General features: G+C 39.4%; 1 protein-coding gene across 2 annotated transcripts; it reads right to left on the reverse strand.

Moving 5' to 3' along the window:
• Window positions 1–852: 852 nt before the first annotated feature.
• Window positions 853–24,060, reverse strand: ZBTB43 (zinc finger and BTB domain containing 43). 2 transcript variants are annotated; one of them, XM_082470104.1, is made up of 3 exons: window positions 23,906–24,048; window positions 20,322–20,445; window positions 853–6,305 (listed from the first exon to the last, which is right to left on the reverse strand). In XM_082470104.1, exon 3 carries the CDS (start codon window positions 6,280–6,282, stop codon window positions 4,879–4,881), a length of 1,404 nt encoding a protein of 467 aa, XP_082326230.1. In that variant the 5' UTR covers window positions 6,283–6,305; window positions 20,322–20,445; window positions 23,906–24,048; the 3' UTR covers window positions 853–4,878. The 2 variants fall into 2 exon arrangements, with proteins under 2 accessions (XP_082326230.1, XP_082326229.1); XM_082470103.1 differs by lacking the exon at window positions 20,322–20,445 and having other exon boundaries at window positions 23,906–24,060.
• Window positions 24,061–24,376: the final 316 nt, after the last annotated feature.

A 24,376-nucleotide genomic window follows, 5' to 3' on the forward strand; every position in this document is an offset into this window, starting at 1 on the left:
GAGGTGAAGCAGAGACCCAACTCAAGAGCATGGAGGCATTACAGAGCAGTGCAAAAACCACCTCCGTGCACTGTAGCCAGAAGTCCTGCTTCAACTCAGCTCCACCCCACAGTCCCAGAGCCACCTTTGGTAACAGACCTACCTCCTCTGAATCACAGCAGGCTCACATGTGAAACGAGTATACCCAAGGCATCATCTGGGGTTCTGGCAGGAACAGATCCATACTCAGCTGGGGGGACTGAGGAGAGTTTCATAAGGGACTATTTACAAAGGGTACAGGCAGGGTTAAGGAACTCCTACGAGGACACTTAAGCCCTAGAGGGCCGGCAAAACAGGGAGTCAGGACCAACCCTCAGCTTGAAAGGACAAGAGAAGGGTGTTGCTACCAAGACCTGAAGCTGCCTGACAGGCGCTGGGGCCTTGGCAGAGGAGCCCATCTGCTGTCCACCCACACCTGGCAGAGCCGGGCGAGTGAATGCCCTGCCTTCTTCTCCTCCCATCCGCCAAGCTCCTCCCAGCGTGTCTCTGGTAGATCCTAACCAGAAGCCAGAAGGACAGGTCCATAGAGGCAAGCCTCCAAAGCGAAGCACAAGGTGGGGAGGGGATCTGGAGGAGCAAACAGAATAACCAGCACACCTAAATACCTGATGGGGCTGGTGGGGGTTTAAGTGAGTTAATCGTCATAAATGCCTGACACAGCAAATGATCACTCACTACCCATTTGATCAGGCTGTCTATTTGGCATCTGTTAAAAGGCCACGATATAACTTTTATTCTCAGGTGGCAAAAGCCAGAATGAAAACAAAGACATGTGGTCATATATCCACAGTGAAAAACAAAACTTTTACAAAGTTGACAGATAACATTTATTAAAACATGTCATACAAAAGGGCGTGGTCTCTTCTATAAGAAGAAAATATTAAACAGTAACATTCAATTAAGTAAAACCATGCTGTACACTGAAGACAGCAATATATAAAGACAAAACTATTCAACTTTTGCAACACAGGCATAACATTTCACAAAATATCAATAAGATATGCACCTAATGATAATCTATTTATCATCAAATGGTTTTGTGGTCTAAGAGTCACCTGACTTGCATAAATAAAGTAATTTTCTAGAAGAAACACTGGGAACCTCATAAAAGGAAAGAAGGCAGCAGCAACTGACATTATGACACAGGCTTCAAGCAAAACTAAAAAAAAAAAAAAAAAAAGTCACATTTGCAAAATGTGTTCCAGCATCTTCCCATAGGGCACTATCAGTAGAGATTTGAAATAAGAAACATGTACCTTTAAACACATAAGTAGCAAAGAAAAAACCCAAACAAACACACACCCTGGTTTCACTGAACAAAGTTAGTCACCCATGAAAGCAACCTAAATCACAAAATTAGTGTGGCACAGAGGGCTGGGGGTGAGGCAGCGGATATATTTTGCTTGGTTTTCAGCATTCCTAATTATCAGAGACCTTATAAAAGCAAACACCTGGCTTTGGTGTGATGGCATCCTCTCCACCCTCCCCCCGGGGGCTGCAGCAAATCCTCTTCCTCAGGGAAAGCACAGTGTTGCTGCTTCTGCCCTGCCCCAACTTCACTTCTACAGCAGCTCGAGGAGGTGTGTGCCTCCGTGGGAAGACCACTGAGACTAAGCAGCTTTCCCAAACAGCTAGAAGTCAGCTTACGGTCAGTTTAGTTCAGCAAATGCCCACTAGAACGGAGGAGACCCTTTTGGGCAGACTCTTTGAAAGTAGTGTCCAAAAGAAGAGACTGGAGGAAAGTGAGATCTAGAAATCAGAATCAACAGGCTGGGGTCTGAGAGTGCCAGAGGACAACCCTCCACAGTTGAGGAAAGGCTATCGTAGTCCTTCCTCAGTTAGACGGTGATACCTACTTTACCAAGTGGATTATTGCAATGTGTGTATCTTAAATTAAAGGCATAGCATAAGTACTAATATTAAATACCACTGGTAGTGCCTTGAAGCCCTGTCCCACTGGGACTGGAGAAAAACCACAGTTAAGACTCAAAGGGGACAAATAACCTTGGTTGTAGGCCATTGACAAGATCCCTGAAAGACTGTTTGGAAATGTTAACCCCCTGCTATCCAAACTCAATGGGAAGGATAAAGATTTTCTAAAGCTGTACTGAGGGTAAAGAGAGAGACTATCTATCCAACCCAGGGTGGGCAGGAAAAAAAAAAGGTAGTAATACAGTATGATCTCCTAATCCTAAAAGCAAAGTTTATAAAGATTCACTTTTAATATCCAAACTAAGGCAATCCCCTTCCTCCGCCTCTCTGAACACAGCCAACATTTCAGATGCCCAACCACCTCACAGGGTCTGGCTGACCTGATTAGCAACTCTAATTTTTACAAAAACCCCACCATCATAAAAAGCTTAAAACTGTAGATGTGAGGAACTTACATTTTATATTCTACATTTAGTAGCTGATGTACATATAAGGAGTTCAATAAAAGATATCCCTCTCTTCATAACACATTAAATAAGTCCCAGCACAACTGACTGCTTCCAAAACTACCACCAAAGAGCTGCCCAGTAGTCCTGGCTGAACAAGAGCTCTTCCTCACCATTACTCATGATGGGGTGCTGTGCTGATCTCAACATAATTGAAGGACCATGATTTTTCCAGAATATTTTTATTTTACCTCTCAGACTCTTCTTCCCAAGTGTCCCAACACTCATTTGAATATAATCTTTAATAGAAACCAGCACATCAAACCTTCCAAACAGGCAGAAAATGATTTGCTGATAACCATGGGAGAGGGTGATCAGCTTTTGGCAGAACAAAATGGCTTCACTGCCTTAGTACTGAAATTAGTAGGAGTAATACAACAATTTCTCCTCACATATAAAGGCTAGGATCATACCTAAAACCCATTGCTTCTAACATGAGAAAAAGAGAAGGAGCAATTGAGCTTGATTGTAAGTCACCTCTATATTCTCTGTTAGGTACACAGAGAAATGACTGTTAACTGGTGAAGTTTCAACACTAAGAGAAGATATTAACGTGGCAAACAACCAAGAGGTAATATCTAGTTTCTAGGTTAAAAAATCAATATATATATATATTTATAATAAAGTTTTAAATACAAAGTGCTTTTTATATATCGAGAATGATACAGTGTTAATGAATACATCCCTGTTTTGTAACCTCGATTACAAGAGTTAACTGGTAAGTAAGTCTTTCTTTCCCCTTTCCAAACAACATTTAACAAGTAAATGCCTTGATGGTAGGAGCTTGAGGATCAGAGGCCATTGCCAGCAAAGTCTCTCACTTTAGAGCAAAGCCAAACTTTTAGAACAAAATTTCACCCCAAATCCAAGAAAAGTTATTTTTATTTTAAGGAAAAAAAGTTTCCACTAAGAAATAATAAGCCGGTAAATTTACGGAAAAATTAACATAACAGTAGCACCCTGTCCCTACCCTGGTGACAACTTCAGGTATGTTACACAGCTTAAAACATCCTGAACATGCTTCTTCTTTAACCTAAAACCTCTGAGTGATCCTCAGAAAAGGTCTCAGAATAGCTGCTTTTCTTTTTTTTTGGTAGGTATAGCTATGAGGACTTGTAAACTCACGCAGCTTTATCTATAACATGAGAGCATGAATCTGTGGACTACTTCCTAAAATTAGGACTCTTTCTTTCTGCCTTTTAAAACACATTCCAGCACTCCTAAAGAGCCAGGAGGATTAGCTCAGTGTACCCCTCTACGAGTATCTCCCCCACCAGTGTATTTTCAAGACTCCTCTTTTCTTGGGCAATTGTACCCCACAACTCGTCCCGCCCAAGTATAACCTGACACTCAAAATTCCGCTACTCGGCTACTCTCATTCTGACAGTTGGAGTGTCACTGTAGCACTCTATTAGCTCCTGAAGTTCATAGGTAACTCTGAGCCGTGACTTCTGGCTCCTTCCCAATAACTGTGGTCATTGACTGACCTCTTCAGGAAGCACCATAATCTAAGACAGAGTGAATCGGCTGGAGCAGCCAATGGTACCGTGGTCAGAGTCAAAGCAGGCTAGATGTCTACTAGCCACAGAGCAGATCCCACTGTGTGGATGCTACAATTAAACGGGATTTGGGACAGCAAACCAGTTAGAAATACCTATGTCTGGCACCCTAGAGAATTACAATTAGAAACAGTTGTTTAAACTAAATGTTAGTACTAAAATATAAAACTCTGACTTATCAAGAGTCTGAAACACATTGTGACAGTGGCATCTTACAGAATTTGAAGCTTGTACCATAAGTTATTTGTTTCTTACTTAGAATGTCACCCTCTTAATATCTCCATAGTTTTGGTTAAAATACCCTTTAGAAAGAATAAACCCAGGTAAGAGAGCTCCGTTAATCAACTTAGTATCCTAGGAATCACATTATTTGTAGCTATTACGTAAGTAGCATCTCATTCAGTGAAGCAGCTACCAAAACAAACCCACATTACCTAAGTGTCTATAGTAAGAGCAAAATAAAATTCCAATATGACCTTGTAATAATGAGTGATCAAAAACTGCTGCCACCTGAAATGGAACTGGTGGGTTGTTGTCCACTTCCAAGTGCAGGTGTCTCTATCACCAAGTCCACCTGCCTCATTCACAATGGGCCTGAAGGTTTACCTTGCCAGGGGTGAGGTGGGCTAACTTATCCCCATTACCCATTCCAGGCCTGGAACATACAAATTTGAAGAATTAAGATTTTTTAATTGGCCTACTTAGAGCTGGTCTTTCAGAAATATCTTCCTTTTTTTTAAGCTTCTCTCATAATAGCAAGTAGCACGCATCATCTGTGCCCAGATTTGCATAATTACCATAGTTTATTTTTGTGCCTGCCACTCAAGGGCCAGATCCTATTTTTAGTTAGCCTCAGTCGTATTCTGCTCAGCCTTTGCAGCTTCGTAAGACTTGGTACAAGAAGTCACATGCCTGTGGAAACTGTCCCTCCACATAAATCTCTTTGCACAGATATTACACTCATATGGCTTTATGCCTGTGTGAATTTTCATGTGGCCCACGAGATGATGCTTCATTTTGAATTTCTTACCACAGACACCACAACCATAAGGCCGAAGACCAAGATGCATGCTCATGTGTCGATCTCTCTGACTCTTGTGAGTGAAACTTTTCCCACACTGACAAGGATACAGCTTGTCGGTGGCTGAGAATCCTAGGTGGGAAGCTTCTTCTTTAATCCCTGTTACCATTTCAATATTCTCACTGTAGCCTGTTGCTAGGGCAGCCTCCTGTCTGTGCCCAATGAGATTCCCATCCGACCTCTCTCCAGAAAACTCTTCCATGGAAGAGCCATAGAAATCCACCTGCTCGTCATAATTGCTTTCATCAGCCTGTTCATCAAACTCCGCTTCCACTTTCTTTTCCCCGACGTGGAAGTCTTCCTCTACTCCCGAGGGCTGGACCGAGTGCTCTGTCTGCATGGTGTTGATGGACTCTGTGACCTGGTGCTCATCGTAGGATGCATGCACATCCATGCCCTCGCACGCTTGCTCAAAGCGCTCGGGCTTCACATGGATCCAGCGTTTGTGAGCCATTATGCTGGGCTTGCTGTACATGGGCCGGGTGTAGTGGAACTCGGCACTGTCGCTGGCCCCCTCCTCCCCATCCTGGCTCGCCATCTCAGTGCTCAGCCGGTCATGCTCCGTGGACGAGTTGCTAGGAAGGTATTCATGCTCGGTGAGCTGAGATGACAGCTCGTCTTTGGTGCTCTCCTCTTCATTCTCTCCGTCCCTCAGTTCCTGGGCTTTGGGGAAATCCGTATGGCCCCCAGAGCCCAGCTCAAAGCTCTCTACCAGGCCATTGTAACTACTGCTGCTGGGAGACTGGTGGTCACTGCCATGATTTAGCTTCTGACAAAGGACTGTAGGGTTTCCTTCTAAAACTTCAGTGCATTTGTCTACCACATGCCACATCTGGAGGAAGCTTGCTGCTGTTAAGTAACTAACAATTTCTGGAGCAGGCATTACTAGACGTCCCGTGTAACTTGATAGGAGAATGTTCTCAAACACTCTGGGGTTCATCACATCAGGCAAAACAATCCTCCTGCTGTTTTTCAGGAGTACCTGGTCACAAAAGTAGGGTGAACTGGCAGCAAGAACGGCTTTGTGTGCTCGGAAAATGTGGCCTTGGACAACAATGGAGACATCACATAATTGTCCTTGCTGGCGCTGCTGGTTCAGTTTCTGCAGAATGGTGCTGGAAAAATCAGGAAATTCTACTCGAAAAGAGTTTGTTCCAGGCTCCATTTCATCACAAATCTTGTTTGGTGCTACAAGAGAAAGAAAAATTAGTACTAATTCCAGCCCAAAGAGAAACTTATTGATCACTAAGAAAACTAAGACAAGTTCCACAGTTCCATAAAGTCCCCTGGCCTGTGGGCATGGTGGGTGGAGCATTCATTCCCCAGAGCAAGGCTTGCAGGTGCGAGTGTGCCAAAAGCAGGAACCAGCCACCATTCTTTACGGTATTAACTCTTGATACCGCCTGTGTCTATGAGTGGGAAAATAGAATCCAGAGATATCTGTAAGCTATATAAATCTCAAGTAAAACAAAGTAAATATTTCTAGTCAAAACAAACACAATACCTGTTCTAAACGACAGAATTTTTAAGAGGCCTCAGATTCAACCCACATTTGACAAGTTGGGGTGAGGAAGGAATTGTGGAAAAAAGGAAAAGCACATGTAAAGGCTCTCAGGCAGAAATGATCGTGGTAAATGCAAGGAACTGAAAGGAAACCACCAGGCTAGAATCCACTAAGGGGGCAGGGGGCTGAAGAGGTGGGGCCAGAACAGTCAGGCCTTTGGTCCTTCAGCACCACAGGGGTGAACTCGCTGAGGTCCCAAACAATATGGGTTTCTCTAGTTGCTGTCAGCATTTTAGCCCTTTAAGAGCTTCTCATAATGTGAAGCAGAACGAAATGGCAAGGCAAGGTATTCTATCGGGTGATCTCCAAATTGTTTAAAAAGTTATAGAACAAAGAGGATAGTAAATACTGTCCTGGTTACTGAATGAACTCAATCTGAAAATAAAGTTATAACAAAGAATAAGGGATTGCCTGTGGCATTACTGTAAATATATTTTGAGATGAGTCAAGCATTAGAGACAATTCCTAACAAGACTGATCAACGAGATGAACTCTGCAGCATGCTCAGGCCCCATAATTCCATAGTAAATTAAAACAAACCAAAAAATTCAACAGATTTATTGGTGCTATTTGTCACCTAAGTCTAATACCATATCTAAACACTGCTAAATACCAGATTTTCTAAGTATGAGATAAAAGAAGCAGATAACCCAACAAAGGTTGAAAGTTATCTTTCAGAGATAGGGAGAGATGCCAAGAGAAGAAACTAATGTTCCCTGAGTAATTACTATATATTGGGTTGGCCAAAGTTTGTTTGGGTTTCTCTGTAACATGGAAATTTTTGGCCAACCCTATACCAGGAACTGTACACCTTTTTTCACCTAATCTTTGTAACGACCCTGCAAACGTAGAGGACTGACATTCTTAAGTTCACTATTTCAAGTAACTTTCCTAAGGCTAAAATAAAAGCTAGTTTTTATTACGTTGGAATTTGAAATCTAGGTCTCTATGACTCCAAAGCCTATGCTATTTTTCCTATCACATCACTGCCTCTTCTAAGAAGATGCTAAAATACCAGATTAGTCATTAATAATTTTAAGAGGTAAGGCAGTGTTTATAGAATGAAGTATTAATTTATGGTTTATAACTCTTAAAACATTTCATAATAATTTAAAACAAACAAAAAAATAAGACCAGGAAATAAATTATTTAGGTATTTGTAATTTCAAAAGGAAAAGTTAACTACACAAATGTATATAGACTAGAGGTATGTAAATTCTGAGAACTACATCTGGATTCTCTGCTCTCATCAGTAAAGAATTTTGATTTTAGCTATTTGAAAAAAGGAAGGGGGGAATAAAACATACGCATAAAAAATTTACAAAAATGCTGTTAAAAAAAAAAAATCTCTCCACCATTTATTCCTAGTCCCCCACCTCCCCCGGAAGGAAATCACCATTAACAAACTCCTATATATATTTCTAGAAACTTCTCTGCGTGTATATCAGAATAAATCATATACATCCTTTAAAAATTCCTACCCAAATGGGCTCATTACCTACATTCTATTCTGTACTTAGCTTTTGTCACTCAATGTATCTTGTAGAACATTTGACATACTATAAACTGATTATGTCCCCCAAAATGCATATGTTGAAACCCTACCCCAATGTGATGGTGTTTGCTTTGGGGGATGATTAGGTCATGAGGGCAGAGCCCTCCCGAATGGGATTAATTAGATTCATTAGTCCCTTATGAAAGAGACAACAGAGAACTCCCTTGTCCCTTTGGCCATATGAGGACACAGTGAAAAGACAGCTGTCTATGAACTAGTGAGTGGGCCCTCGCCAGAAGCCAAATGTGCTGGCACCTTGACCTTGGACTTCTCAGCCTCCAGAACTCTGAGAAATAAATTTCTGTTGTTTATAAGCCACCGAGTCTATGACACTTTGTTATAGTAGCCCGAATGGACTAAGACACCACATTAGCATAAAAAAAGGTAACTCATTCTGCTTAATGGCTATACAGCTTTCTCCTATGTGGATGTATGATAATTTAATCAGTTCTCTTCTTATAGAATTCCAATTGTCTGGGTTTTTGAAATTATGACTATCTTGGCATATCCTTGGAAAAAGCTATAGGGTAATCTCTACCAGTGGAACTGCTGGGTCAAAGGACTATGCGTTTGACATTCATATATATATATGTATATAACTAATTTCCAGAAAGGTTGCACCAAGTCACACTCCTACCAACAGTAAATGACAGTGTCTACTCCCCTACACCCTTACCAATGCTGGACTTTATCAAGCAAGACAAAAAAGTTTGCAAATCTCCTAAGTGAATAATCCATGATTCACTGTTTTGATCAACATTTCTTTCATTATGAATGAGACTGATACTCTATTCATGTTTACTGGTCATTTGTTTTTCCTATATATTATCAGTCATAGCCTTTGCTCAAATAAATTGAGCAATTCATCTTATTGATTTGTAATTTCTGTAAATTCAGATTAACTTCGAAATTTGTGTAAATTATCCAATTTTTGCTTTTATGGCCCCAGGATTTTGTGTTAGACACACAAAGGCATGCCTGACTCCAAGATTATTTTTAAAAAGTAAAAAGAATTATTTAGGTTTTATTTCTGGCACTATTTTTTAAAAAGGTATTTACAAAGAGTAATATATATACAAAGAGTTTACTTTGGTATAAGGAGAAGGTTAGGATCCAGTTTTTCCTTTTCCCTCCAAAATGGCAAGCCTGTTTTTCCTACACTATTTATTGAATAACTCATCTTTTCCTCAAGATTTCAAATATCTGTTGTGGAATTTTATGTGACCGAGATAAGGCTTTTAAAAACAGTTCTATAAAAATAAACGCCATAAGCGATGTTAGAGAAAATGGTGGAGTAGGAAGCTTTAGGTGCCGATCCCTCCACTAAAACAACTAGTAAACTGTTAAAATGATCAGAATAAACCATTTCCGAATTCTGTAATCTGATCAGACACTTACAGCAACCAATTCAATGCTTGATGAAAGAGGCTGCTAAACCTCGTTAAGAGAGCAGCGTGCTGCAAACCAGCAATAATCCCCATTCCTCGGCTCTGCCACAATTTGCAGGACAGTGGCCCAATTTCCAAGAGTGCCTGGCTCATGCCAGGGTGGCAAGAACAACACTGTCCAAAAATTTGGGGTTTTGCATCTTGGCCAGTCTGGTGAACCCACACAGCTTTTTCTTGGCCCCTCAGGCTGCAGTGGTTTTCCCAGTAGCATCCACTGGAAGATTTTAAAATACAAACACCACTCCCCATTCCTTGGGCCCAAATATTTAAGGAAATCTCTGTCAGGACACAGCCTATCACATAGATAAAGCAACAGAAACTTCTGTGACTATATGCAACAAGGAATACAGACTTTGCAAAACAGTTTAGAAAAAAATCACCATACAGACAACTGCAGCCATCAACAAGAAACAAAAAAAATCCCCTAGGAGGGGAAGAATCTGATTTCAAGGGCTACCACATTAGAACACTAAAAATATCCAGTTCTGAACCAAAAATTACAAAGTAAACAAAGAAAAAGGAAAATAAGGTACATTCACAGGAAAAAAATTAGAAACTATCCTTGAAGAATTCCAGACATTGTTAAGTGCTAGTCAAAGCTGTTAAAGTCAACTGTCTTGGATATGCTCAAATTGTTAAAGAAAACTATGAACAAAGAACTAAATAAAATCAGGAGAACAATGGCAATAAAGAGACAGAAATTATAAAATGTAACCAAATAGAAATTCTGGAGCTGAAAAGTGTAAGCTGTATTATGGGCTGAGTTGTATCCTTCCAAAATTCCTATGTTAAAGCCCTAATCCCCAGTACTCCAGAATGTGACTATATTTGGATTTAGGGCCTTTAAAAAGGTAATTAAGTTAAAACGAGGTTGTTAGGGTGGGACCTAATCCAAGCTGACTGGTATTCTTATCAGAAATGAAATTTGGACAGAGACATCAGGCATGCGTGCAATGTGAAGACACAGTGAAAAGTTGGCACCTGCAAGCCAAAGAGAAAGGCCTCAGGAGGAACCAAATCTGCCAACATTTTGATCTCAGACTTCTAGCCTCTAAAATTGTGAAAAAATAAATTTTTGTTGCTTAGGTCACCTAGCCTGTGGTATTTTATTATGGCAGACCAAGGAAACAAATACAAGTTGAAATTAAAAATTCATAATAAGGAGTCCAATGGCAGATTTAAGCAGGCAAAAGGAAAAAAATTCATCAAACTCAAATGTAAAGCAATTGAAATATCCAGTCTGAGGAGTATTAGGAATGAAGAAAAAGAAACACAATCTGAGGTACCTATGGAAAACCAAATATATACCAACATGCAAATCAGAGTCTCAGAAGGAGAAAAAAGAATAGAAAGGATATTAAATGATATAATGATTGAAAACTTCCTGAATTTGATGAAAGACATAAACCTCACACATCCAAGAAGCTTAACAAACTCCAAGGAGATAAAATTAAAGAGATCCACATGAGATACACTGTAAGTCAAATAGTGGAAAGCCAAAGACAATGGAGAATCTTGAAAGTAGCAAGAAAGTAGCCACTCATCACACAAAAGGGATCCTCAGTAAGACCAACAGCTAACTGCTCATCAGAAACCACGGCACTCAGAAGGCAGTGCAGGACATATTTAAAGTGCTCTGATAAAGATCTGTCAACCAGGAATTCTACACCCGCAAAACTATCCTTTTAAGAATGAAGGAGAAATTAAGACATTCTCAGATAAACAAAAGCTAAGGGTGTTTGTTACTAATAGGTTTCCTCTACAAGAAATGATAAAGGTGTCCTTCAGGCTGAGATAAAAGAACACTAGATAATAATTCAAAGCCATATGAAGAAATAAAGACTACTGGTAAAGGTAACAGCATAGGTAAATATAAGAGCTGATATTATACTTTTGGTTTACAACTCCTCTTTTTTTCCTGAATGATTTAAAAGGCAAATGAATAAAACAATAATTATAAATCTATGTTATTAGGCACACAATGTATTAAGATGTAATCAGTGACAATAACAATATGAAGAGGGAGGGATGGAGATGTAGAGGAGCAGAGTTCGTATACTATTGAAACTAGCTAAGTTTAAGATGTTAATTGTAAACCTCAAGGTAACTACTAGGAAAATAACTAAAAATATACATGAAAAGGAAAGAAGGGAATCAAAACTGTATACAAAAACAAAACAAAAATCTCAATTAAAAAGCAGTAAGGGAGGAGTTGAGGAACAAAAAACATGTAAGATACACAGAAGATAGCTAGAAATAAGTGGTAGAAATAAATCCTCCTTTATCAGTAAATTACTTCATATGTAAATGGATTAAGCTCTCCAATTAAAAGGCAAGAGACTGGTAGAATGGATAAAAAAACATGGTTTATCTGTATGTTGTCTATAAGAGACTCACTTTAGATACAAAGGCACAAAGATGTTGAAAGTAAAATAATGGAAAAGGTATTTCATGCAAAGAGAAACAGAAAGATCTGCGGTGACTATATTATTATCAGACAAAATAGATTTTAAGTCAAAAAGGATCACTCTATCAAGAATACATGACAATTAAAACCATATATGTACCTAGGGCTTCCCTGGTGGCACAGGGTATAAGAATCTGCCTGCCAATGCAGGGGACACAGGTTCAATCCCTGGTCCAGGAAGATCCCACTAAGCAACTAAGCCGGTGTGCCACAACTACTGAGCCTGCGCTCTAGAGCCTGCGAGCCACAACTACTGAAGCCCGTGTGCCTAGAGCCCATGCTCCACAACAAGAGAAACCACCACAATGAGAAGCCCACGCACTGCAACGAAGAGTAGCCCCCGCTCGCCGCAACTAGAGAAAGTCCATGCGCAGCAACAAGGACCCAACATAGACATAAATAAATAAATAAATAAAAAATTAAAAAAACCCCACATATATGCACCTAACAAAAGAAATACATATGAACAGAATTGAAGAGAGAAACATAGACATCTACAAAACAGGTGGAGACTTCAATACCTCACTTTCAATAATGGATAGAAAAATAGGACAGAAGATCTATAAGGAAATAGAGGACTTTAACAATATTATAAATCAATTATACTGAAAAGACACATAGAGAACACAAACAGAAAGGAATGAAGTTCTGATATATGCTGCAACATGGATGAACACTGAAAACGTTACACTAAAACAACATGCTGAACATTTATGTAAGCCAGATGCAAAGTACAAATGTATAATTCTACTTATGTGAAATATCTAGAATAGGCAAATTCAGAGAAAGTAGATTAGAGGTTACCAGGGGCTCAGGTGAGTGAGAAATGGGGAGTTACTGTTTAATGGATAGAGTTTCTATTTGGGGTAACGAAAATATTTCGGAACTAGAAAGTGGTGCTGATTGCACAACATTGGGGTATAATTAATGTCACTAAATTGTACACCTGAAAATGGTTAAAGTGGCAAATTGAATGATATTTATTTTTTACCATACATTAAAAAAAAAAAAAACTGGAAAAAATGTCATGTAACTTTATTTTTAACCGTGTCAAGGTGGTAACAGTCTTTGTAATTTAGTAAGTATCTGACCTCTACCCTTAAATTTGAGTGAATGTGGCACTTCTACATATTCCCTCACCTTGTAACATGCAAAACCTAAACCTCTCCTACAGGTTTTCCTGCTATATAAGCAATACTTACAAACTCACAGGCAGTTGTGACCTATATTAATAGTACAGTTACCATTCCAATTGTTAAGAGTTTCATAAAAGTAATTAACTCACTAAAAAATTTTTTTAAAAACCCCACAACATAAAACACTATATGCAAAGTACTGTGGGAGACTTCTAAGATGATGAAGGAATGTCACTGTCCCGAGCTTATAATCTGGTAGGGAGATAAAAAACGTGCATACACATACAATCCTGTTATTCAACGCAAAGTCTGATAAAAGCACCATGAAAGATTACAAATCCAAGAGGAATTCAGAGGCAGGAACCTGGTATACTCTAAAGTTATATATCCTGTCACTATAGATTTTGGTGTCACCAGAGTAAGAGGAAGACTTGAGAGCAGCATATAATCCTTCCCATCTACTACATCCTAACCAAAAAATCTAAGAAATACAGAAAAACTAGCCTGAAAAATTGGGATCAGAGTTATCTATATGCAACAAATTTAAATTAAGGATATAGTGGAGATGGGGCCAGGATAAAGGGAGACACTGACCTGGCAACTCCACCTGCTATACCAGGCAATTCTGGTAGCAGTAATCCTGACAGAGGACCAATGGATACCTGTTCATTTGGAAGGCCTGCAGCTAAAAAGGCAGGGCAGACCACAGGAAAGGTCTTGCAATAGTGGCAACATTCAGAGATGGCTGCATTGGGATACCAAAGGTTGCACACTGCCTCAGCAGAAAATTTTTAAAGACCTGACATGAGAGGGTAGCTCCAGGAAGGAGGCAAAAACATAGCCCATCCTTTGCCAGCTGGGCCAAGGAGACAAAAATAGGCCCCTGGTAAAACAATTTCACCAACACAGAAGAAAGTGCTCAAACTCTCCTAACAATGCCTCAGACCTAGCCTCCAGCCCCAGCCATTTTACTCAAGCTAACCCTGGTGTCCATATAGTCAGCCCATCCTCCAGCAAAAGAGCTAAGAGTTGATTATAACAGCATTCAGGTATACAGTGAAGGACCCCAAAATAATCTTCCCAAAAAGGGGGAAATTTTCAGACCCAAACAAAATGTTTCCCAACATAGTTTTATTCTGTAAATAAATGGGGTCTGTAAATAGATTCTACAATAACCAAGAAAAAGAAAATAGTAAAGTGTAAACAAAGAGTACAGTTTAGATAGCATTATTAAACTGATTTCCACAAACATGAAAACGCAGTCTCCATGAATGAAGTTTAAGGAAGATAAGACAAAACAGTAGAATGATATGAAAAAAAGAGCCAACTGAATTAAAGACAAGATGTAAGGAAACTAAAATAGAGCAAAAATTTAAACAGGCAATAAGGAGCAGAATTGCAACTATAGAAAATGGAATCAATGATGTGCAAGGCACTTTGAGGAACTTTTATGAAGGAGGATAAAAATATGAAAACAGCAAGGGAGAAGATAACAGAACAGGAGAACAGAGAACAGAGATCCAACATATGGCTAATTAGCATCCTTGAAAGAAATAACAAAACGAATGGAGTAGAAGGAATAATCAAATAAAATAGTTAATAGAAGAAAACTTGCCTGAGTGTAAAGCCTTGAGTATTCAGAAGAGTCTTGCCTCAGCAGTGGGGACAAATTAGCCCTAGACAAAATGCAGTTCTGGTCCCATTAAACAAAGCTTAAAAACAAGCCTCAAAAGGAGTAAAATATTTCCAAATAACTTAATTGTGTTCCAGAACAAAGCTTAAGGATATTCACGTAATACAAAAAAATCCAGAACCCAACAAGGTAAAATTCATGTCTGGCATTCAATTAAAAAAAAAAAAAAAATCACCTGGGATGCAAAGAAGCAGGAAAATATAACCCATATTAAGGAGAGAGAAAAAAGAAAAAAACTGATCAACAGAAACAGACCCAGAAATGACAAACTTATACAACTGGTAGAAAATTCTACATCCCATGTGTTCAAGAAAATGGAGGAAAATTAAGCATAGTAGGTAGACAGGAAAACAAACAAACAAACAAAAAAACCCAAATTGAACTTCTACAGACAAACACTGGATGGGAATAACAAAAGAATTAACATGAAGAAAAGATTAGTGAACTTGAAAACACAGCAACACAAACAACCTAAAATAGAAAAAAGCTGAAAAAAACAAAGAAAACAAGAAGGGGGGAAAGAGTATCAGTGAGTTGTGGGACAACTTCAAGGCACAAAATTGGGAGTCTCTGAAGGAGTGGGAGGGTATAAAGCCCAAAATTTATTTGAATAACAGCCAAAATCTTCCTAAAGTTGATAAAAACTATAAAGCCACAGATCCAAGAAGCTCGACAAACCCCAAGCACAAGAAGTATGAAGAAAACTATACCAAGGCATATCATAATCAAATCACTGAAAACTAGTAACAAAGAGAAAATCTTAAAAGCAGCCAGGGAAAAAAGATTCATTGTGTACAGAGGACCAAAGGTAAGAAAGGTTGCAAGCTTCTTGTCAGAAACAATGCCAGCCAGGAGAAAGGAGACAATGCAAGACAGCAGACATCTTTAAAGTGCTGAAAGAAAAAACTATCAACCTAGAATTCTATACCCAATCAAAATATCTCTCAAAATGAAGGTGAAGTACTTTTTTAGATATAGAAAAGTGAATAGAATCCATCACAAAAAAGGTCAAAAGTAAAAAGAACAGGTACATGAAAACAAAAAAATTTCAGACAACAATATTAATATCAAAGTAAGTTCAATGTAAAAAGCATCAAATGAGGTGAAAGTTTATTGATAATTGATGAATTCTATAATTCACATGAGGGTTACCTTGTGAACTTGTATATGTAAATGCAGTACAGTTTTCAAAAAAAAAAAAACACAAAAGTGACAGAAACATAATTATAGTAAGAAATATAAATGTCCCTCTTTTAATCTTTAATAAATCAATAAGGCAAAAGATAATTTGGATCTAGAGGTTTAGACTGGTTATCATTAATAATGCTAATTTAACTGAAACATACAACCTCTATATCCTACAAATAATACATCTTCTTTTTCAGTTTCCATAGGACATTTACATAAATGATCATATAAGTGGCCACAGAGAGCATCAATAAATCCCCCAAAGCAGAAATGCATACACGAGCTCATTTGATTACAGGTGATTACACAATAATAAATCTAAAAATGTCAAATTCACAAAATTAGGAATAAGAAATGAAATATAATCACATGATAGAAACTTTTTAAAACAGAAAACAATTTTCCCCTAATAAATTTTAAAGTCTCATTGATAAAAACTTTATAGAAAAATATAGACATCTAACAGATCAGTAACTATGGAGAAATGATAAAACATAATCAAATCACTGCCCAAAGCACAACGGGAAAATTCTTTACAACTAATTCCTATGCTATATAAACTGTTTCAGAAGGGGAAGAAGGGAGAAAGGGAACAAAGATAGGAGAAAATTTGCTAATTATTTTTTATAAAACCGTGCTATCAAAACTGGACAACAAAGAAAAAACTGTAAGCCTATCTCACTTATTAACACAGAAAGAAACATTATAAACCACATGGCATTCTGGTTTATTTTAATCTCTTGTAGGTTGAATGTATTATGAGTGTGACACATTGAAAAAATTGAGTTACTGGTACCATCACACTGAGGGCAAGATCCTATTTTATGATAAAATTACCACCAGAAGGCCCTCTCAAAAGCTCTTTTCCATTCAAGACCACTGCTAGTGGCATGTACATCATTACCTGTGCTTCCTCCTACAAGTGACAGGGAGTGGTGAGAGATAAATCTGGAAGGAATGACTGGTACTATCCTGCTGAAGGCTGAGTTTGAGCTTTAAATGTGGGCACTGGAGGCAGCACTGAAAACTTCTGTGTGACATGCTGTGAAATATGTTCAGAAAGGACAATCTGTTGATGGTCTTAAAGCAGGAGCAAGTCTGAAATAAAGGTCAATTCTAAGATTTCAGTAAATATGCTCTAGGTTTGAGGCAATGAAAATAACAGTGGGTATGGAAAACAGAATTGATGGGACTGACTGGGTAGGCAGGAAGATGCAAGAGTGGCCCAAGGTACACATAATACTATCAAGAAAATGAAAAGACTACCGAATGTAAAATAATTAGCTAGTGGGAAGCAGCAGCAGAGCACAGGGAGATCAGCTCAGTGCTTTGTGATGACCTAGAGGGGTGGGATAGAGAGGATGGGAGGGAGGCTCAAGAGGGAGGGGATATGGGGATATATGCATGCATATGGCTGATTCACTTTGGTGTACAACAGAAACTAACACAGTATTGTGAAGCAATTACACTCCGATAAAGATCTATTAAAAAAGAAAATGAAAAGATAACCTACAACATGGGAGAAAATACATTCAAATCATATAATTGATAAGTGACTTGTATCCAGAATACATAAAGAACTCTTAAAATTCAATAATAAAAAGACTACCCAAATGAAAAATGGGTAAAGGATTTGAATAGACATTTCCCCAAAGAAGATACACAAAAGAGCATACAAAAGATGTTCACTATCATTATTCATTAAGGAAATGCAAATCAAAACTACAATGAGACATCACTTTTCACCCACTTGGATGGCTATGATAAATAAGACAGACACTAACAAGTGCTGGAGAGGATATGGAAGGATTAGAACCCTTATACATTGCTGGTGGGAATGTAAAACGGGGCAGCCACTTTGGAAAACAGTTTGGCAGCTCCTCAAAAAGTTAAACAGAGTTATCACGTAACTCAACAATTCTACTCTTAGGTATATACCCAAGAGAAATGAAAATATATGATGTCCACAGAAAACTTATCCATGAATGTCTATAGCAGCATTATTCATAATGGCCAAAAAGTGGAACCAACCCAAATGTCCTCAACTGATGACTGGATAAATAGAATGTGGTATATCTATAAAATGGAATATTATTCCATTTTATTACATACTATATGTATTATGCCATTCTTTTGGCAATAAAAAAGAATGAAGTACTGATAGATACGACAACATGGCTGAGCCTTGAAACACTGGGCCAAATGAAAGAAGTTAGACACAAAAGGCTAAATCTTGTGTGATTTCATTTACATGAAATGTCCAGAATAGGGAAATCCAGAGACAAAAAGTAAATCAGCGGCTGCAAGGAACTACAGGGCGAGGAGTGACTGCAAATTGGTTTTTTTTAAAAGGAGAGACAAAAATTCTAAAATTAAGTTGTGGTGATGCATATACAACCCATTAAATATACTAAAAAAAACTTCTTAACTACCTATGAATTATGTCTCAATAAAGCAGTTTTAAAAAATAGAGTGATGCAAGGTAAACTAGTTACCAATCCCAACTGGGTAACTAGGAAAATGTCATAATTAGTAGAAGAGGTAACAACATCCACCATGTATTTAACACATGTATTGTAACAGACTCTGTGCAAAGCACTTTTTGTATTCTCATTTAATCCTCATAACAACCCACTGGATAGATACTTTTTATTCCTATTGTATAGAATAAGAAATAGACAAAGAGGCTAAACTACTTGCCTAAGGTCATATAACCAGTAAGCAGTGAACCTGGAATTTAAATTCAAAACACTTGCTCAGGCCCAATACAGTCTGAGAGATGAGACAGTATGGAAGGTAAAGATGAGTATTTTCACAAATAAATACCTGAAACAATCTACAATGTACAACACATTCATAAACTCCAGAGCAAATTATTCACCATCTTCAGACTTAATGAAGTACTAGCAATTTTATATGTCACCTTGCAAAGTTAAAAAAAAAAAATCCAATAGTAACAGTTCTAAAAGAAACACACCAATCCCAGCTAACTCCTTCCATCCTTCACTGAGATTATCTGGCTTTTTTTTAAAGCAGAGGACAAAGGGTAAATATTAAAGAATCACTGAACTACGGCTTCCCTGGCGGTGCAGTGGCTAAGAATCTACCTGCCAATGCAGGGGACACGGGTTTGAGCCCTGGTCTAGGAAGATCCCACATGCCGCGGAGCAACTAAGCCGGTGCACCACAACTACTGAGCCTGCGTGCCACAACTACTGAAGCCTACGTGCCTAGACCCTGTGCTCCGCAACAAGAGAAGCCACCGCAATGAGAAGCCCGTGCACTGCAATGAAGAGTAGCCCCGCTCGCCACCAACTAGAGAAAAGCCCGTGTGCAGCAACAAAGAACCAACGCAGCCAAAATAAAATAAATTAATAATAATAATAGAATCACTGAACTAGATGACCTCCAAGATCCCTTCCAACTCTGACGAGTTTAAAAGTAGCCTGTATTTATTATTCAGCTGAGGAATTGTATGTCAAGTTTTATACACTATTTAAATACCAATTACATATCCTAAAAACACAGAGGACAACAATATAATAGGGAAGCCGACCCACGAGTGACTTCTTGAAGCCCTCCAGAGATTTCTTAACCACGGCACATGGTAATTTGCATGCTTACTGTAGAGAGCACATTTTAACACAGTAAATATTACTTTATTAAATCTCTCGACTGGCACAAATGTACAATAATACCAACACCCCATGCGTACAAAAATACTTTAGTCAAATGCTTTACAGTTCACAAAGCAGACTATGTAAATTTGGGTCTGGCAATACCCCTGTATCATCACACTCACGAGTTAAACTAAAGCTCAAGAAGGTTAAAAGATCTGTCCAAGGTCACATATCTCAGAAGTGGTATGTCAGGATTCAAACAGAAGCGTAATTCCAAATCTAATATTTTTCTAAGTTAAAAAAAAAAAAAAGTCACTTAGCAGAAAATTTCTTGGAATTTAAATGCTCTAACAGTACAAAGTATGGCAGTGATTGGCCTTAAAATGTGCAATATATACTCCTCAGAAGAGAAGTAAAAGAACCTTTCCAGTCTAGGGCAATTAAGTACAACTACATTATTATTTTTTACTGAAAAAGAAACCATTTTAGTAAATAATTTAAAAAACTGCATTTTTAGCAAGTTTATAGCTTACCTAATGCAAAGTTGTATTCCTGGGATAAAGTTCCTTATGCCATGACCATCAAAAAGCAGTATGAATGAACGAGGAAGAGGAACCCATTTCTTAGTTTTGTTTCAAATTAAAATCACATTGATTTCTGAAAAGAAAAATCACGTTGAAAATGTAAGAGATGCTGATGCTATTCACTGTGTACCAGTGCCTTGCTAATAAATACTATACTTGTGGGTGAGTGGCAGAAAGAAAATTAATCACGATTGATATTTTTTGGTTATATTAGCTTTATTTCTGCACCTTCTTAGCTTCTGCCTTTGTATTTTTTAAATAAACTTTTAATTACGGGATAATTTTAGTTTTACAGAAAAGTTGCAAAAAATGTTGAGTTCCCATATGACTGTCAGCCAGTTTTCTTTTAATTTTAACATCTTGTATTACCATGGTACATCTGTCAAAAATAGGAAACCAACACTGGTCGATACCTATGTAATTTTGCAGAACTAAACTATCCTTTGCAAAAGTGTTTTTGGCCTCCAGACCATTATCAATCAATACCCCTATGTTTTCTAATTGGAACACTGTAGCCAAAGAACTTAGTAAAACCTATTTTAGGGTTTTTAAAAAACAAGCTACCTACTTTGTGAAGTTTAATTCATGCCACAGCTGAATGTTTACTTAAAAACTTCAGGGCAAATGGTCCTTTGTGGTAAATTCTTTGCGATTCAAAAGAGAAGTTATTGTTCTAACCACTAACTCCCCAGTTATCAGTCATCCTGCCATTACGTTACAATAAAGCCAAGGAAATGTTTTTAACTGCACCCTCATATTCATTAGAATTCCGGATAAGAAGCTCAATCAAGAAAGCAGAAGGAAGAAACAGCATTTGCTGGTATGTATGTTCTACATACCAACAAAATAAAAAAGTTTTTTTCCTCAGTATGTTACAAATAAGACAGAAGTCTCTTTCTATTCTAATTGCAAACATAAGGTAAAAAGGAAAAGTTCATGAAAATAATATAGAACTATATTCAACTGATTATAAGAGGCACATTTTTAAATTTCTGAAATCAGGATGTGATGTCCAGGCGGAAGTTATAACAGTTGTCTCTGCCTAAGACAATGATAGAGGATTCCTGAGAGCCTCATCAACGTTTCTGATGGCACAAAAGATGACATTGTGGAAAAGCATGGATGCAACTCTGAATTGAAAAGTATTCAAGAGTAGGAAGGTTAAGAAGGTTAATGAACACTTTAACCAATTTATTTCACTTTTCTTCTTTTTACACATACACTAGAGTATCATTTTAAAATGTCTAGGGACTTCCCTGGTGGCGCAGTGATTTGGACTCTGCGCTCCCAATGCAGGGGGCCTGGGTTCAATCCCTGGTGGGGGAACTAGATCCAACGTGCATGCCGTGGCTGAGAGTTCGCATGCTGCAACCAAGGAGCCCGCCCGCCCCAACGAAGACCCGGCGCAACCAAAAAAAAAAAAAGAAGTCTAAATAAGTTTAAAAATGTAAAGAAGCGTATGTAATAGCTTAATTGGCAGTGTTTTCTCTTCCTTTGGTGGTACATAAAATAATCGATGGTATCTAGGATTCAATATGGTAGTAATTCAGCTGCTACACCTTATAAGAAACCTTGATAAACTAGCTTACAAACAAACCAATAACTTAGATGAGAGAACATAAAACAAAAGCCTCCCCCATTAGAAAACACACAAGAAAATAACATAATTTTTCATTATTATAATAAAAAGACTATTTTTCCAACCCTAAGAGTTTTCTTCATGTGAAAAGTTAAAATCTTCCTCAAATTTTCTGCTTGGGCAGCAGATTCCTGCCCTGAATCCAATGAATATGGAGGGACAGCCAGGGTGGGAACCTGCTACAAGTACAAATTTTTAACTAAATTCTTTCAACCAAACTCCTTTTCTAAGGACCTTGGCTGTGGAGAGCGGGTATCAAGAAACGTTAAGTTCAACTAAATGCTCCTAAAAGCTACAGAATCAATTTTTAAAGTCACATTTTTCATAGAGCTTGTTAGTTCCAGGAATCTACACTTAGCAATTTTTTTTTGGTAAAAATATACCTAACATGAAATTTACCATTTTAACAATTTGAAGTGTACAATTAGTGGCATTAAGTACATTTATGTTGTTGTGCAACCATCACTATTATCCATTTGCAGAACTTTTTCATAATCCCAAACTAAAACTCTGTATCCATTAAACTCTCCACTCCCTCCTCCCACTCAGCCCTTGGTAAACTATACTCCACTTTCTGTCTCCATGAATTTGCCTATTTTAGATACCTCATATAAGTGAACTCATACAATATTTGTTCTTTTGTGTCTGGCTTATTTCTCCAGTGAATACTTTTGTAAAGCAAAGAATGAAGAACCCCAAATTATTATGTTTCTCATAATTTAACTGTACACAGTGACACAATCTCTGAACTAAGCATACAGCTCTCCCAGAAATTCTGCTACTGTTCCATAAGCCCCAAGGGGCAGAGGATCTCAGACCCTTCCTTAGCCTGGAGACAGGCCTGGTTAAGCAGCTGTAACTCAGAAAGCAGGCTCTTTAGAACCCTGGAGGCCATGTGGATGGAGCAAAGGGAGGTAGGGAGCTGGACAGGCCTGAAAAACCACGGTAAGAAAAAGCAAGGATTCATCAAGCTACTTTGGCCCTGAGATGGCCTTCTCTCTGTCCTCCAGGAGCTCCTGCACCTTGACACTTAGGTTGGGCGACACCTGTCAGAGTTGAGGTCAGACGGCAGTCTAGTCGCTGAGATTGTCACCCGTGCAGGAAGCTTCACAGGGTCATGAGTCACCTTCCATGGCTCAGAGGTCAGGGCAGGCCCGCCCAGAGAAACCCAGTTAGGAGAGGCAGAAACAAGACAGAAGGACACACGATTGGCAGAGAGAGAAACACAGATGGGCAAAAAGCTGGACGGACAGGCAGGCCATGAATGAGAGTTAAGGACTAAAAGGGAAACACAGGGTCAACAGACACAGAAGCAAGATGGAAACAAATAAAGACAGGGTCCAGATACTCAGAGATGGGTTCGAGAGAGACAAAGTGGAGAGAAATACAAAGTTGACAGGAGCCGAGTTGAGAGGCAAAAAGGGCAGGTGACAACAGGTGACACAGACAGCAAAAAAGGTGAAACACAGAAGTAAACAGAAGCAGATATCAGCGAAGTCCCGGCGTAGTCTTTCTCCCGGCCTTGACTCGATCCCGAGGCCGCCAAGCCGCGCCCACCCGGCGCCCCCGAAAGGCCGGCGAGCGGACTGACGGGGGGGCAGGATCTCTAAGCGCTCTGGCCCGCTGAGGTCCGCCGCCGCGGGGTGACCTTGGGCGAAATGCTGCCTCAGGGGCCTTGGGGTCGCTGTACGCGCGCCGGGCTGGCCGGAGACCGCAGGGGTCGGAGCCGGGGTGCCGGGACTCCAACGGCCCGCGCGCGGCTTCAGCATCCCGGTCGGCGTAATGGGCCTCGCGGTGCCAGCGGTGCGCGCGCCGCGACCTGCAGAGAAGTCCTTATACCTCTCCGGTTTCCCTTCCTGCCCCCTTGCTACCCGTTGTCCAGACTCCGACACACCTGCCAAGTCCTCGACGCTCACATAGCCCACCGGTGGGATACTTTCCGCCGCCGCCGGCGCCAGGCCCGTTCAAGCCGCCGCCGCCGCCGCGACCGCCTCAGCCTGCGCCTCCCGCCCCCGGAAACGCTTCCCGGTCCAGCCCCCACCGAAACTGCCAGTGCTTCCGGGGGTGCGTCAGAGAGAAAGCGATGTGCGCATGCGGGACTCGCGTTTGGGGCGGGGCGTCAGGAGCGTGCTCAGAGAGCCGGCGGCTGCGCAGTATAATCTGGAGCAGGTTAATCTGCATTAGGGACTCTAGGGCAATCGCTAAGAATTGAGCAGATACCGAGTCCTAAACCCTTTGGCCTATCTCAGCTTGTCTAGCAAAGATTGTGTCAAATCCTTTTGTGCCTCCACAGAGCCTTTGGCTCGTAGTGGATGCTCAGTAAGTGTTCAATGAAAGGACCAGTGCCCTCTGTGTGGCAAGCACT

The sequence above is a fragment of the Balaenoptera physalus genome, assembly GCF_965194825.1.
Source record: "Balaenoptera physalus genome assembly, chromosome: 7".
Lineage (NCBI taxonomy): Eukaryota > Metazoa > Chordata > Mammalia > Artiodactyla > Balaenopteridae > Balaenoptera > Balaenoptera physalus.